Source organism: Schistocerca cancellata, chromosome 5 (assembly GCF_023864275.1).
Source record: "Schistocerca cancellata isolate TAMUIC-IGC-003103 chromosome 5, iqSchCanc2.1, whole genome shotgun sequence".
Lineage (NCBI taxonomy): Eukaryota > Metazoa > Arthropoda > Insecta > Orthoptera > Acrididae > Schistocerca > Schistocerca cancellata.
Genome location: NC_064630.1, coordinates 468,077,420 through 468,090,251, shown reverse-complemented (window position 1 = coordinate 468,090,251; position 12,832 = coordinate 468,077,420). Strand labels below are relative to the sequence as shown.

Genomic DNA, 12,832 nt, shown 5'->3' with positions numbered 1-12,832 from the left:
CAACAACCAGTCAGGATCCAGGTTTCCAGCGCCATAGAGCCGTTGCTGAGAGATGTAGTCTGGACTTCCATTCCACCTCTCATGAAGTTTACAACTGCCCATTTTCTATGTGGGAGCTGGATTCTGCATTGTCTGGCGCTCGTGACACATCCCCTGGCCACGACAGGATCCATTACAGTATGCTATGGCACCTCACAATGCGCAACAAAGAAATCCTCCTCGCACTTTTTAATGCCATTTGGGCGTCGGGTCACTTTCCTGACGCGTGGCGTGAGGCGGTTTTAATCCCTTTTTTAAAACCCGGGAAAGACCGCTCGAGCCCAGGTAGCTACCGTAGCATTGCCCTCACTAGTTGCATAGGGAAGACCTTGGAGCGGATGGTCAACCGCCGCCTTGTCTGGATGTTAGAATCCCGGCAACTCCTTAGTCGCTTTCAGTGTGGGTTCAGGAGGTTTCGTTCCACCTTCGATAACCTTGCCCTCCTGGAGGCGGCTATCCAACAGGCTTTCCTACGCCGTCATCACCTTCTAGGTGTATTTTTCGACATCGAGAAGGCCTACGATACTACTTGGAGGCGTCTCATCCTGGAGCAGCTTCACGAATGGGGTTTTCGTGGTTGTCTTCCTCTTTTTATTCAGTCTTTCCTCTCGCCACGATATTTTAGATACCGAATTGGTGACGTCCTGTCTGATCGCTTTGAGCAGGAGAATGGTGTCCCTCAGGGTAGCGTTTTAAGTGTGACTCTGTTCGCCATCGCTATTAATAGCATTACGTCCATAGTGAAAAGTCCTGTCCAATGTTCTTTGTTTGTGGATGATTTCTCTTTGTTCTGCTCTTCTTCAAGCCTTGCAACGACAACCCGTCAGTTGCAACTTACGATTAGGCGTTTGGATGATTGGGCGAAGAAGAGTGGTTTTCAGTTTTCCACCGAGAAGTCTGTATGTGTTCTGTTTAACCGTTCTCGTTCGCTTTTAACCTTTCCTGAGTTGCGCTTGAGGGATACTATTCTTACTTTTAAAGACACGGTGAGATTTCTGGGGCTCATTTTTGACTCGAGGCTCACGTGGTTACCTCATCTTAAAGACCTGAAACGGCGGTCGCTTCAGGCTTTAAGTATTTTAAAATGTCTTAGCCACAGTACATGGGGAGCTGACAGGACTTGTCTGCTCCAATTTTACAGGGCGTTTGTGCGGTCTCGGCTCGATTATGGGTGCACGGTGTATGGGTCTGCGAGGCCTTCTTACTTAAAAATGTTGGACGTTGTGCACCATGAAGGGCTTCGGTTGGCCACTGGGGCATTCCGAACTAGCCCCATCCCCAGCCTCTGTGCAGAGGCTGGTGAACCGCCACTTCATATGCGGCGACGGCTACTTACAGTGCGCCAGGCGTATAAAACTTTGTCCACACCCTACACCCCTGCATACCATACCGTTGCTCAGCCTCCTCTGGCACGATTGTTTCATAACCGGCAACGTGCGACGCAGCCCTATGGGATTCGCGCACAGGATTGCCTCAGTGCGATGTCTATGGCTGGTCTTTGTGTTTTACGTCGCGGTTGGAGCAGATCTCCACCTTGGCTCCTCCGGAGACCCAAACTTATTTTAGATTTGACTAATTTTAAGAAAGATGGCACACCAGATTTTACGTTCCAATCTCTGTTTTTTAACCTTCTAGATGTGCATCGCGGTTTCACTGTCGTTTATACTGATGGCTCCAAACAGGAGACTTTCCTTGGCTGTTCTGTGGTGTTCCCTGCTCATGTTACCCGGATTCGCCTCCCTGCTGAATATACAGTTTTCGCAGCGGAGCTCCACGCGATCCTGACGGCACTGGAGCAGATGAATCGAGTTCGGGGCGATCGATTTCTTCTCTGCTCCGATTCTCTTAGTGCCTTACAATCACTGCAGAACCTGTACCCGACTGAAGAGATGGTCCAGCTGATACATGACAAACTGTACTTGCTCCAACGGCGGGGTAAAGAGGTATCCTTCTGCTGGGTGCCTGGTCATGTCGGCATATGGGGCAACGAACAGGCTGATCGGGCTGCCAAGGAGGCCTGCAGAGAGCAGGATGTGGTCCAGTGTCCTATCCCCTTGCAGTCAGTCATCACTGCACTCCACAGGAAGTGCATGGAGTTGTGGGAGGACGAATGGCTGGCGGTGACGGCCAATAAACTGCGGTCGGTAAAGTCGACCACTCGGCCGTGGCGTTCCTCCTGCCGGCTGCTCAGGCGGGAAGAGGTGGCACTCACACGTCTTCGGATCGGGCACTGTCCTCTGACACATAGCTATTTATTACGGCGGGAGGATCCTCCGTTTTGTGATGCTTGTGGTGTGCCCATCTCTGTCCGGCACATTTTAACGGACTGTGTTTTATACCATGATGCAAGGGCAGAAGCACAAGTTGATGGGGATCTGCCCTGTGTTTTAGCTAACGATGAGACGTGTGTGTCTAGGGTTTTTAAGTTTTGTGATGTGTCTGGACTCTGGCCTAAACTTTTAGGCTGGCGGTTTTAGTGTATTGCAGAGTGGCTGAGTCCTCCCTTTTTTCCTTGCGGTCAGCCAGCCACTTCCATCCGCTCCATTGTTTTAGCTCCCTCTACATTTTTTTCTTCCTGTGTTGTCCATGTTTTACTGCTGACGCCCTGCTTCATCCCACGCTTCGGTGTGGGTGAGCACATATTTTTCAATGATTGTTCCCCGTGTTTTATGTTCCGTTTTATGTTGCGTTAGATGTAAATGTTCTGAGTTTTTCCTTGACACCCGTCTCACTATGATACTGAACGGGCGCTGAAGACCTTGCTGTCGTGCGCCCACAAAACCCTTCTACTACTACTACTACCCTATTCACCTCTTTAGGGGTTGAATTAAAAATAGGAATTTTTTATTTCTAACAGAGAAGTCAAACACAAATTTTCTTGGAGTTAAAAGAAATTTTTCCATGAAAAGGGGTTGTATTTTCAGAACACTAAAGCACGGATTTTTTATTTCCAACTGGGAAGAAATACCAATTGTCGCAGCTATAGCTTTAACAATGCTTTATTACTATTTTAATATTGCTTGACTTAAAAAAACCTCTCACCCACTATTTTGTCCCCTTAGAAGTTGAATTTCAAAAAATACTGACGCACGTATTCTTTTATTTCTTGCCGAGGAACCAAATGTCAATTTTTGTAGGTGTAGCTTCAAAATTGCCTTAGTAGCATCATATTTTCAAGAATTCTTTCATCCCCTACTTCACCCTCTTCTTTGTATATGAGAAGCGACTATATGACATTCATCCTTCCCTCTCCCGAGTGATGAAGTTGTGTATTAAATCCACGAACAGCCAACAGCAAAAGTAATGACGAGAAATTAGCGAAACGATCACAAGGAGGAATAATTCGCCATGTTTTTGTAGATGAGTCTTTTTTGTAATTTCTATTTAGATATTTTATGTTATGTATTCAAGCTAAAGTGTATATTTAGACTGTTGTTCAGTAAGTAAAATAGGCTACTGCCAATTGTGTTATACGCCTATAATAACTATGTTATTTCCTACGAGTTATACAATAGTTCCGTTATTGTTTCGTATATGCTATTGATTTCACCGGCGGTAACAATGAGTAACAAAATGTTTAAAAAATAAGTACCGTATTTTGTTGAAAACTAGAAAAACACACTACAAACACATGACCGGAAACAAATAACGTTTAGTTATAGCCTACTGTGTACCTTGCCAGACATTTCTCTGTTGACACGACAGGAAGATAGCTCAGTGTGGTTATCGTGGATGCTACATACTTCACTGCACTACTAATCAAACAATAAGGAACTCATGTAAACACAAATGGCTGCACTCGCATTTGTTCATGTGCATGGCATGACATTCGTGACGGGTAAGTCATGGAGATTCAGCAACATTGCCTCTGCTTCATGTGACCTTTATCCCTTGGATTTCTCGCTGTGGGGAAATTTCAAGTATTTGGTGTATTTCAAATCTATCGTCAAAGTGCTCACGTTACCGAAAAGCATGTGTCATACACGTGACCAAATAGGAGTTCAGCCAGTTGTGTTCGAAAGAGTTCCTGATTCTTTGAAAACGAATGCCATAAAATTTGTAATACTGTGTCGTAAGTACATCGAGCACCTTCCGCACTGTCAAAATGAGATGACTATCACAAAACAGTATGGACGGCTTCTAACAGGTATAGGTAAACAGAAACTGTACAAAAATGTCACTTCTAAATATATCGGGAGCTACAACTCAACACGTACTCCAGTTCTTGATAGTTTTGGGTTGGATACTCACTTTCATCACTCGATGGTGGGAGGAAAGTCAGCAGGAAGACAAATTAACCTACTGAATAGTGACCGTTCTCTACTAAAGTGTATGGCTTGCATCTCAACAAGTGTTTGTCTGAGTACAAATGTTTAAAGTGCTTTTTCTGATTTTATCTAGTAACACTTTTTATAAGCACCTAAGGTACGTTTTTATAAAAGCCTTGTGTAAAGAGATTACCAAGTGCATAGATTGTAGTGTAACAGGCCTGCGTTTTATTTTTTAACATCTTTGAATCAGAAATCTCGTGCTTCCTGTTGAAATTTCTTTCGTGTTTATAATCTTTTCTTCGCAATACAAGCATATGTTGCATTGTATGTAACGTTGATGAGCGTGGAGCTGTCCTTACATTGAAAGTAATTGTTGTTTACGAGGGCATCCATACATAAAAAACCAACTGTCTTGCCTCGTTGAATACACCGTTTCTCGTCAGATCACCGAAGGAAAGCAACATTGGGCGTGGCAAGTACTTGGACGGGTACCCCACGTATGGTTGGTTGCTTTCCCTTCGCCTTTACAACAATGGTGTGGAGGAGTGGTGGTGTAAAGTCCCTGATCTCCACTCTCTGGAAAAATATCCTGGATTAAATTTCAAACTTCTCGCCAGTGTCTCATGGAGTGAGTGCATGTGACACACTGGATGGCATCCGTCCATGGTGTGGGGACTTCAGGTTCGGCGGTCCCCTTGACGCAAACCAGCACCTACGTTTAACAGATACAATTAAACAAACAACTCTCACTTTTTGCGTAGGGAAGGCGCCATTAAGTAGGAAGAAAATTAAAGCCTTTCCAATTAGACAGCTGAACTTGTCCTTCATGGTTCCCAAGCATAATGACGTAGAATTTACTTTTGACACATAGTAAAGAAAAATCATCATCGCAACACAGTTGTGGCCCAGAGAGGACGCCTAACAACAATGAAGTGTACCTGTGACGAGAGAGATAAAAAGAATGGCTAACACAGGTAATTGGGCCACGTCGAAGAAATAGAAAAGACCTGTTCAACCACTGGGACAGCGGGGTAAGCTCGTTATGTCATTCAATTTTGTGTCTAAGGTAACCTAATACTCACAGGTAAGCGGGGTTTTAGAATGCATTTTTCAGTTTTGATCCCCCCGCCACAACCACAATTTCTGTCCACTTCTCCAACCCAACCACGCATGAATTTTACATCAAGTAAAAGCTTTTACATGCAGGTGTAAAATAACAGTATCGGTTTTTATTTTAGTGCGTTTTAATTGCTAGTGACGGTACATACGAACAGCACATTTGTTGCTGCGATACCCTTGTTTCTGCCGGCCGCTTCAGTCCGGAACAACGCGGTTGCTGCAGTCGCTTGTTGGAATCCTGCCTCGGGCATGGAGGTGTGTGATGTTCTTAGGTTAGTTAGGTTTAAGTAGTTCCAAGTCTAGGGGACTGATGACCTCAGATGTTAAGTCCCATAGTGCTTAGAGCCATTTGAACTCTTGTTTCTGTGAAGTGGCTTGTGTGTCATTGTAGCTGTGCAGCTGTAACCGAGTGCGAATATCGAATTGGTGCCGAACTGGCCACGTCGACAAGAGAGCGAACAAGGATTTACTGTGACGTTTGTGCTTGAATTGCTACGTGGGGTTGTGGTAAATTAACGCTGGCGCTGTGTCAGTCAGTGTTCGTCAGGGATGTTAAGTAAGTTCATCATGAATGTTACGTGATCACAGCCAAAAGAACTTAGCAGTTAAATGTTATCTAAATAGTGAAATACTGGAGACAGTATGTCGAGCAGATGGCGATTTTTGTTAACATGCAGAACGGAAACAACTTGCTAACAGTTGCTATGGATGTCTTTTTATCGATGTCGCGTAAGCGAGCGTCGTTATTTTCTTGTCTCCTGGCGTGATGTACGTTTAGCAGTGACTCCGAAAGCACTAGGTAGTACCAACCATGCAAGTTCATTGCTACACATCACCCATTAGAGTACTACTGTTTGCGTACACACACTGCTGGAAACGATGCAACACGACAGAATATAACTGTCGAAGTAACAATATCAGATGCCTATTAGGCCTATTACAAGTAATAAGTTTTACGTTAGGAGATAGTTTCACATTTCTTTTATACGCTCCAGTTCCTCAAGCATGAGATCGGAAAGTAGTAGTGGAAATGTCACATTCTTCCATAAAATTGGTATGATTTCTCCGTTTCCTCTTCTTCCACATTGTAACAAACAATCTCGTTATAAACAATTCTGTAACTATTTCTGCCATTGGCAATAGTTATGCTCCGGTTAGCTTCACAAACCCAGCCACAATCACCGATTCAGTTTCCCCGCGTTTATTCTCCGGTTAGGCGTTATTACGGTTTCGTACAACCCGTTTTCCGCACTATTCCGAGAACAGAACTTACGAGGTTGCTAACCGTGGACTGTACAACTGACCCCTAGTAATTTATCGTTCTGGCAAATACTTTCTGCCAAAATTTCATTTTCTTGGAAACACCGAGAAGATTAATATGTAATCTTGCTTACCTGTTATTCCTGTTTGTCATTTATCTCCATTCTGGTAATCTGAATCTATGGATTTTGTTAATAATTATAACAACGTTTATCACTGGTACACCCAGTCAATAACATAAACAAAAAGCGATTGGCATTCAGCCGTTCAGGTTTATTCGGCTCAGCTCGTATAGCTCCTTCCCCTTTTGTCTGCGGGGAAGTTTTTTATTTCTAGACGGGACGGGGGTTCACTTGGCAGAGACGTCACGTAGACTATGCTCGAATTCAAAATCAGCTTATGATTCGTTCAGAGATCAACTTAGAATGTGTTCAAAAATGTCCAAAAACCAACTCAGAGGCGTTTCAAAATCATATGAATAATCGATACATCAACGTGCGCTGGATACTAGGTGCTTTATGAAACAAGGTTTTTTTTCTTGAAGAATATGAATTTAGCGCTCCTTGAAATTGCCGCTCCGTAGATCAGGGCCTACTACCACTCACACCACGAGACAACCAAGCGAGGCTACTCTGGTGTCGTGAAAGAGACCACTGGAGAGTGGTATGGCGCTCAGAGTTGGTTCAGTCTGTGTACGTGTGATTGACATACGCTCACGAGGCGTATGTGACACTCTTCATGGTGTGGAGGGCCATCAGTTACAGCCCGCAGTCACATCTGATGTTTCTGCAGTGTAAAGTAACCAGTACCAGCTGCATAGCACGGACTGTTGTCGTCGTGAAACTGCCATTTCTCCGACAGGAAGGTGATGTGCTTCTTCAGCAGGACAACGCACGTTTATCTATGGCTGCTACGACGCGACGTGCTTTTCATAGTGTACAACAAGTGCCCTGGCACAGCAGATCTCTTGCCAACTGAACACGAATGGGACATAAGGAAGCGGCAACTTATCAGTTCTCAGGGACCTGCGAGAATCATCGCCGAACTGCAACGAAAGACACAAGGGGGTTGTGACAGTTTATCGCAGGATGCCATTCGTCACTTTTATGACCGTTTGCTTACGAGAATATAGGCCTGCGCTGCCACCAGAGGGGTATACTGTGTAGGTTTGAGCACTATTTCCTGTGACGTAAGTGTTTGCATTTGGTCTGCATTCGTTATCTACACTCCTACAAGTCTACGATGATGAACTACCTGTCACCTTACTTATCAATAAAATGTCCTTGTGCCTGGGGGTGTTGCATTTTTTCAGGCAGTGCATTTATCTTACAAGGCAGGAGATGAACTACACTGAATCCAAAAAAGAGGGAAAATACTAGAAAACGTTAATTAGTGATTAAACGTTAGTACTAACAAGAGATTTGGGCATGCCATTTTCTATAATTTTAAAATTGTGAATCTCTCTCAAAACTGAAGAGCGAAATAAATATTTTGTTCTTCCACACCAAAATCTGTAAGCTAAAATTCATGTGGCTGAATTCAAGATATAATAATCGACCGTAGAAGAGTTTATTCGAGTGCGTTTATTGCATTTGCACACAGTGTTACATAATATTACTGTACATTTAACAGTTGCATTGACACAAGCAATCAACGTGGTCGTGCTTGTAAATCAAATGACGTTTCCAGTGGCCACCGAGTGCTGTAATTCTGAGAAGACTGACACCATTTGCAATTCACTGCGTCTGTAGAGAAAATAGTTAAGGGATTGCCGACAGCTTAATGAGCCGAGACGGCTCATTTCACTATTGATAACTTTTAGTTAGCGTCTTACCGGGGGTCACGGATTACTTCCTTGTGCTGTTATTGTTGCCTCGCCTAGTCTTCAAAAGCGGTGGCTTGAATCGCATTCCGAAAGAGAGAGAGGCCCCCGAACAGTGTGGCGGCGGCATTTGACGGGAGTTTTCGCACATCGGGGAGCCGGAGGCAGCAGCAGTGCTTGGAGCAAACGCACACGGGCTGTGGATGTGAACGGCGTCTTTTCCTGGTCGTCGTTTACTCTTCTTCCCCAGGCCTGGACGGAATGCAAAGTCTGGTTCGCTTACGTGGTGCGCAACTAGTTGTCCAGCTCTGTGCACAGATTTTACATTCCGCAAGCTCTTTGTACAGACGTTAGTATTTGTGTCTCACTGACTCGTGATGCACGCCTTGTTACGTGGCTCTGTGATTTTGTGAACAGTCTACTACCCTGCCTATCCTGTGCGATATTGAAGTATTGTATTGTATGTTAACCGGGGACCTAGAAACGACGGAGAGGCTCCGTCCCCGCCGCAGCCGCAGTGGCCCACAACCCCACGACGACTACCGCAGTCCACTTCACCGCCTCCGCCGCCACACACCGAACCCAGGGTTATTGTGCGGTTCGGTCCCCGGTGGATCCCCCCAGGGAACGTCTCACACCAGACGAGTGTAATCCGTATGTTTGCGTGGTAGAGTAATGGTGGTGTACGCGTATGTGGAGAACTTGTTTGCGCAGAAATCGCCGACATTGAGTACCTGATGCGGAATAGGGGTAACCAGCGCGCATTCGCCAGGGCAAATGGAAAACAGCCTAAAAACCACCCACAGACTGGCCGGCTCACCCGACCTCGACTTAAGTCCGCCGGGCTGATTCATGCCGGGGACCAGGCGCTCCTTCTCACTCGGAAAGCCGTGCGTTAAACCGACGGCTAACCGGACGGGCTTGATTTTGAGGTAACTTGTCTTAACCTGCGGGCCAGCGTTCACCTTCAAAAAAATAAAAAATAAATAAATAAATAAGTGAAAAACAAATAAATAAATAAAAAATTCCATGGTTAATGTTGTTTTGGTTATGAAATGTGCCCAGTTGTCACGCATAGCTGTATCGGAGACCTACGTCTTATCTAATTTCTTTAAACTCTGTAGTTTTAATATTCTTGTGATAGAGATCCAATTGTTGAAAGTTTTAATGTTTGTTTTCACGAGGCTTTAGAAGCTGGTGGGCTTTGTGGTATCACAGTTATCCAGCAGTTTTAAGAATGTTGTGAACTCCGGTTAATAATAAGACCCTATATAGTTGTTTACTGTATTTCTTCCTGGAAGAAATTACAGCGCCCTTTCTGTAGTTCTCTGTTGGCGACGCTTATTTCCTAAGGCGTATCAACTTATTGAAACCGCTATATAAATGCAATCATGGATAAAGCGTAACAATCAGAAACATACCTTTCTCGTTTGTTAACAGCACTTACTAAGATGCTGGGAGAGTGTTCAGTGTCGCCGGCTTCTTGCCGCTTGGGCCTGGCTTCCTTGCGGCTCTGTGCATGACGCTTGAGAATTTCCTAATGCGGATTGCTATTTATTTGCAGTCGCGCCTCTTGTCTGTCTGTGCTCAAGCTGAGTACCTAGTGTAAACGAAATTTGGCTTTCGACCAATAGGCCTTTGATTAACTCTCTTCGCACAGGAAATTTTCTCTTTAATATTTAATACATACTGTACTGTTGGTCTAAGTTTCATTGCAAATTATTTCGTGTTAATCTTTGGGTAATCCTTACGTTGTCTTTGTTAACATTCACCCTTTAGGGAAACCGCCTAATATCTTGAAGTTAAATTTGCTTGAAGAAATTTATCTATAACGGTTTTAATTGTTTTAATTGGCTGGTTTACTTAAAATTGTTTACTTTAAAAACCTGAAAAACAGTCAATATTGTTAAGGTATTATTTTTTGAATTTCTTTGAGGTAAATATTGCAAATTAACTGTTGTCTTGCTCATCATTTTGAACGCCTGTAACGGCAAATTAACTTCAATTTTTCTACCTTTTTTCCAAGGGGGACCTATTATAAAAGAAAATATACAAAAATAAGTGTTGTTGTTAAATAACTTGTTGTTGTTCAAGGGTTAATGATGTTAGTTAAAGTGGACTTGTCGTTCCAGTAATTCCCGATCTTACTTAAGTTGGTAGAAAAACGTTAGCTAGTTTAACAATATCTGTATCAGTAAAGGCTCGTACACAGAATTCCTATAAATATCTGTTACGGTGTACGGAGACGAGGAAGATGGTGCGAGCTATACAGCACAGTGGCCCGCAACAAGTGAGCTAATGCGTCACGGGCAGCACGAAAAATCCGTTCTTTGGCTACAGCGTCACCCGAAAACAAAGTTCAAGAGGGCTACAGTCAGCTATAACGACGCAGGGAGAGACACTTTTACCTCCTGTAGACAACTGCCAAAGGAAAGAAGCATCTCAGGCACAGAATATAATTATATGAAAGCCCTGCGCGATATTAAGCTATGGTTAAGGCACTGGACCTTCATTCTGGAGCACTATATTTCAAATCCCTCTCATGTCACGCAAGTTTAATTTTTTTGTTATTTGTCTGAATCACCTTCTATAGATGACACAGTCGTTCTGTGGGGAAACGATAACTTCCGATTTCCTACTCAGAGCTTTACCTCCGTCAGTTTTGCCTCCGTCTCTAATGACAGCATCATCGACATAACTATACACCTCAGTCTTATTTTCCTTGAGCTGAATTCACCGTATGGATGTTATGTTTGTGGTAGTTGGAAAAGCGCGAGAGTATTAACTAAACTCGTTAATGATAATTAGGTGAAAAGACACCAAAACAACCAAAAAAAGTACAAAAATTTTCCACATATCTTCAGTAAAAGGTGTTCAGTAGCTGTTAAATAAAGGAAGTCATGTGAAGAGCACTTATAACAGCCAACATTAATCACATGAATTTTGTTATCAATTTTGGCCATGAACAATCCTCAAAATGGAACTCATCACCATATAGGAAAAAAAATCATGACTATTACGTTTTATATTTTATAGAGAAGCTAGTACTAATGATCACGTCATTTACCAAATTGTATTTTATTGCAAATTTTATTTTCGATGGGACAGATATGTATTAGACGCACATTTTTAGACATTACAGTAATCAGTTCGAAAAACGTCGTTTCTCAAGACATGATTTCTTTTACATAGTGGGCTAAGATAATAGTATAAGTCTTTTCCGCTGGAATTGTATGTAAAATAAAGATTCAGAGGCTATCGGTGTATTTGTATCTTCAGGGATTTAGTAAAGCTGAAGGTCATCTGCATAGACATGATTTTTACGGCTCAGAATCGAGGAGATATTATTGACATTCAGAAAGGGCAACAATGGGCCCAGGACTGAGGCCCAGAGCTGACACCTGTGACACTCTGGAAAGAAAATTCTTCTAGGACACCTTTTCATTCTGACAACATGCTACTGTCTCCTTCACGAGATAGGTGTTTTCAAGGCGACTGTAGGTAGCTGAGTACTAACAGGTGCGAGTGAGCAGTTGTATTTTCTGGCTCAAAAGTGGACACAGTCTTTCTCGAAAAGAGGCTACTTGCTGAGTAAACTATGAACGTTACATGAACGTCACGTAATGAATTACAATAACGGTAGTTTGGATGGTTACCTGTGCGTGTATGTACTTGGAGTATCTGCGGCTGTTGAGCACGACGATGGCAGTGAGGTTGGCGGCCAGGATGGCGACGGAGAGCAGCAGGACGAGCATGGACTGCGTGACGGCCCACAGCGTGACGCCGCCCCCGGCCGCCGCCCCCGCGCCCCCGGAGGCGGGCCTCGCGGAGCAGCTGCTGTTGTGCAGCGCCGGCGCCTGCAGCCACGAAGACGCCTTCCCGTGCTCCAGCATCGCGCCGAGCCGCGCCTAGCCGCGCGGCCACCCGCGGTACGCCCACACCTGCTACGCTGCGCGCATCTCCCAAGCCCAGCACTACCGGCTCGCCCTTAACAGCATACCACGGAAGGCGCGCACTGTCTGCCTGCTACTGCACCAGTAGCATCTTTCAACATTTCATTTATGATGAACTACGCAACTAAATCTAGTGGTCTGATATTGAACAACCTGATATTATCTTCGCTTTCCCAAAATAAGTCCAAAATTTGCCGTAACTAACACGTGACATTGGCTTTCCCTAAAACGCTGTAGCAACGAAATCGTCAGCATCTATGTTTTCCGGAATTAAATGTAAACACGTTTCAATAAAATACTTATCATTAATTGTTGTCTCATGAAAGTAAATGCTTTCAGAAAACTAGTTACAAAAAAAGTAGTCCCTT

At 43.9% G+C, this 12,832-nt stretch overlaps 1 protein-coding gene across 1 annotated transcript in view; it reads right to left on the bottom strand.

Annotated features, from left to right (window-relative positions):
* The window catches only part of LOC126188605 (trace amine-associated receptor 1-like), a 51,286-nt gene extending 38,882 nt beyond the window's left edge, over positions 1 to 12,404 (bottom strand). Inside the window, exon 1 of the mRNA XM_049930206.1 lies at positions 12,168 to 12,404. Within this exon, the coding sequence (XP_049786163.1) occupies positions 12,168 to 12,404 (237 nt within the window). The remainder of the gene's footprint in view (positions 1 to 12,167) is intronic.
* Between the last annotated feature and the right edge of the window lie 428 nt (positions 12,405 to 12,832).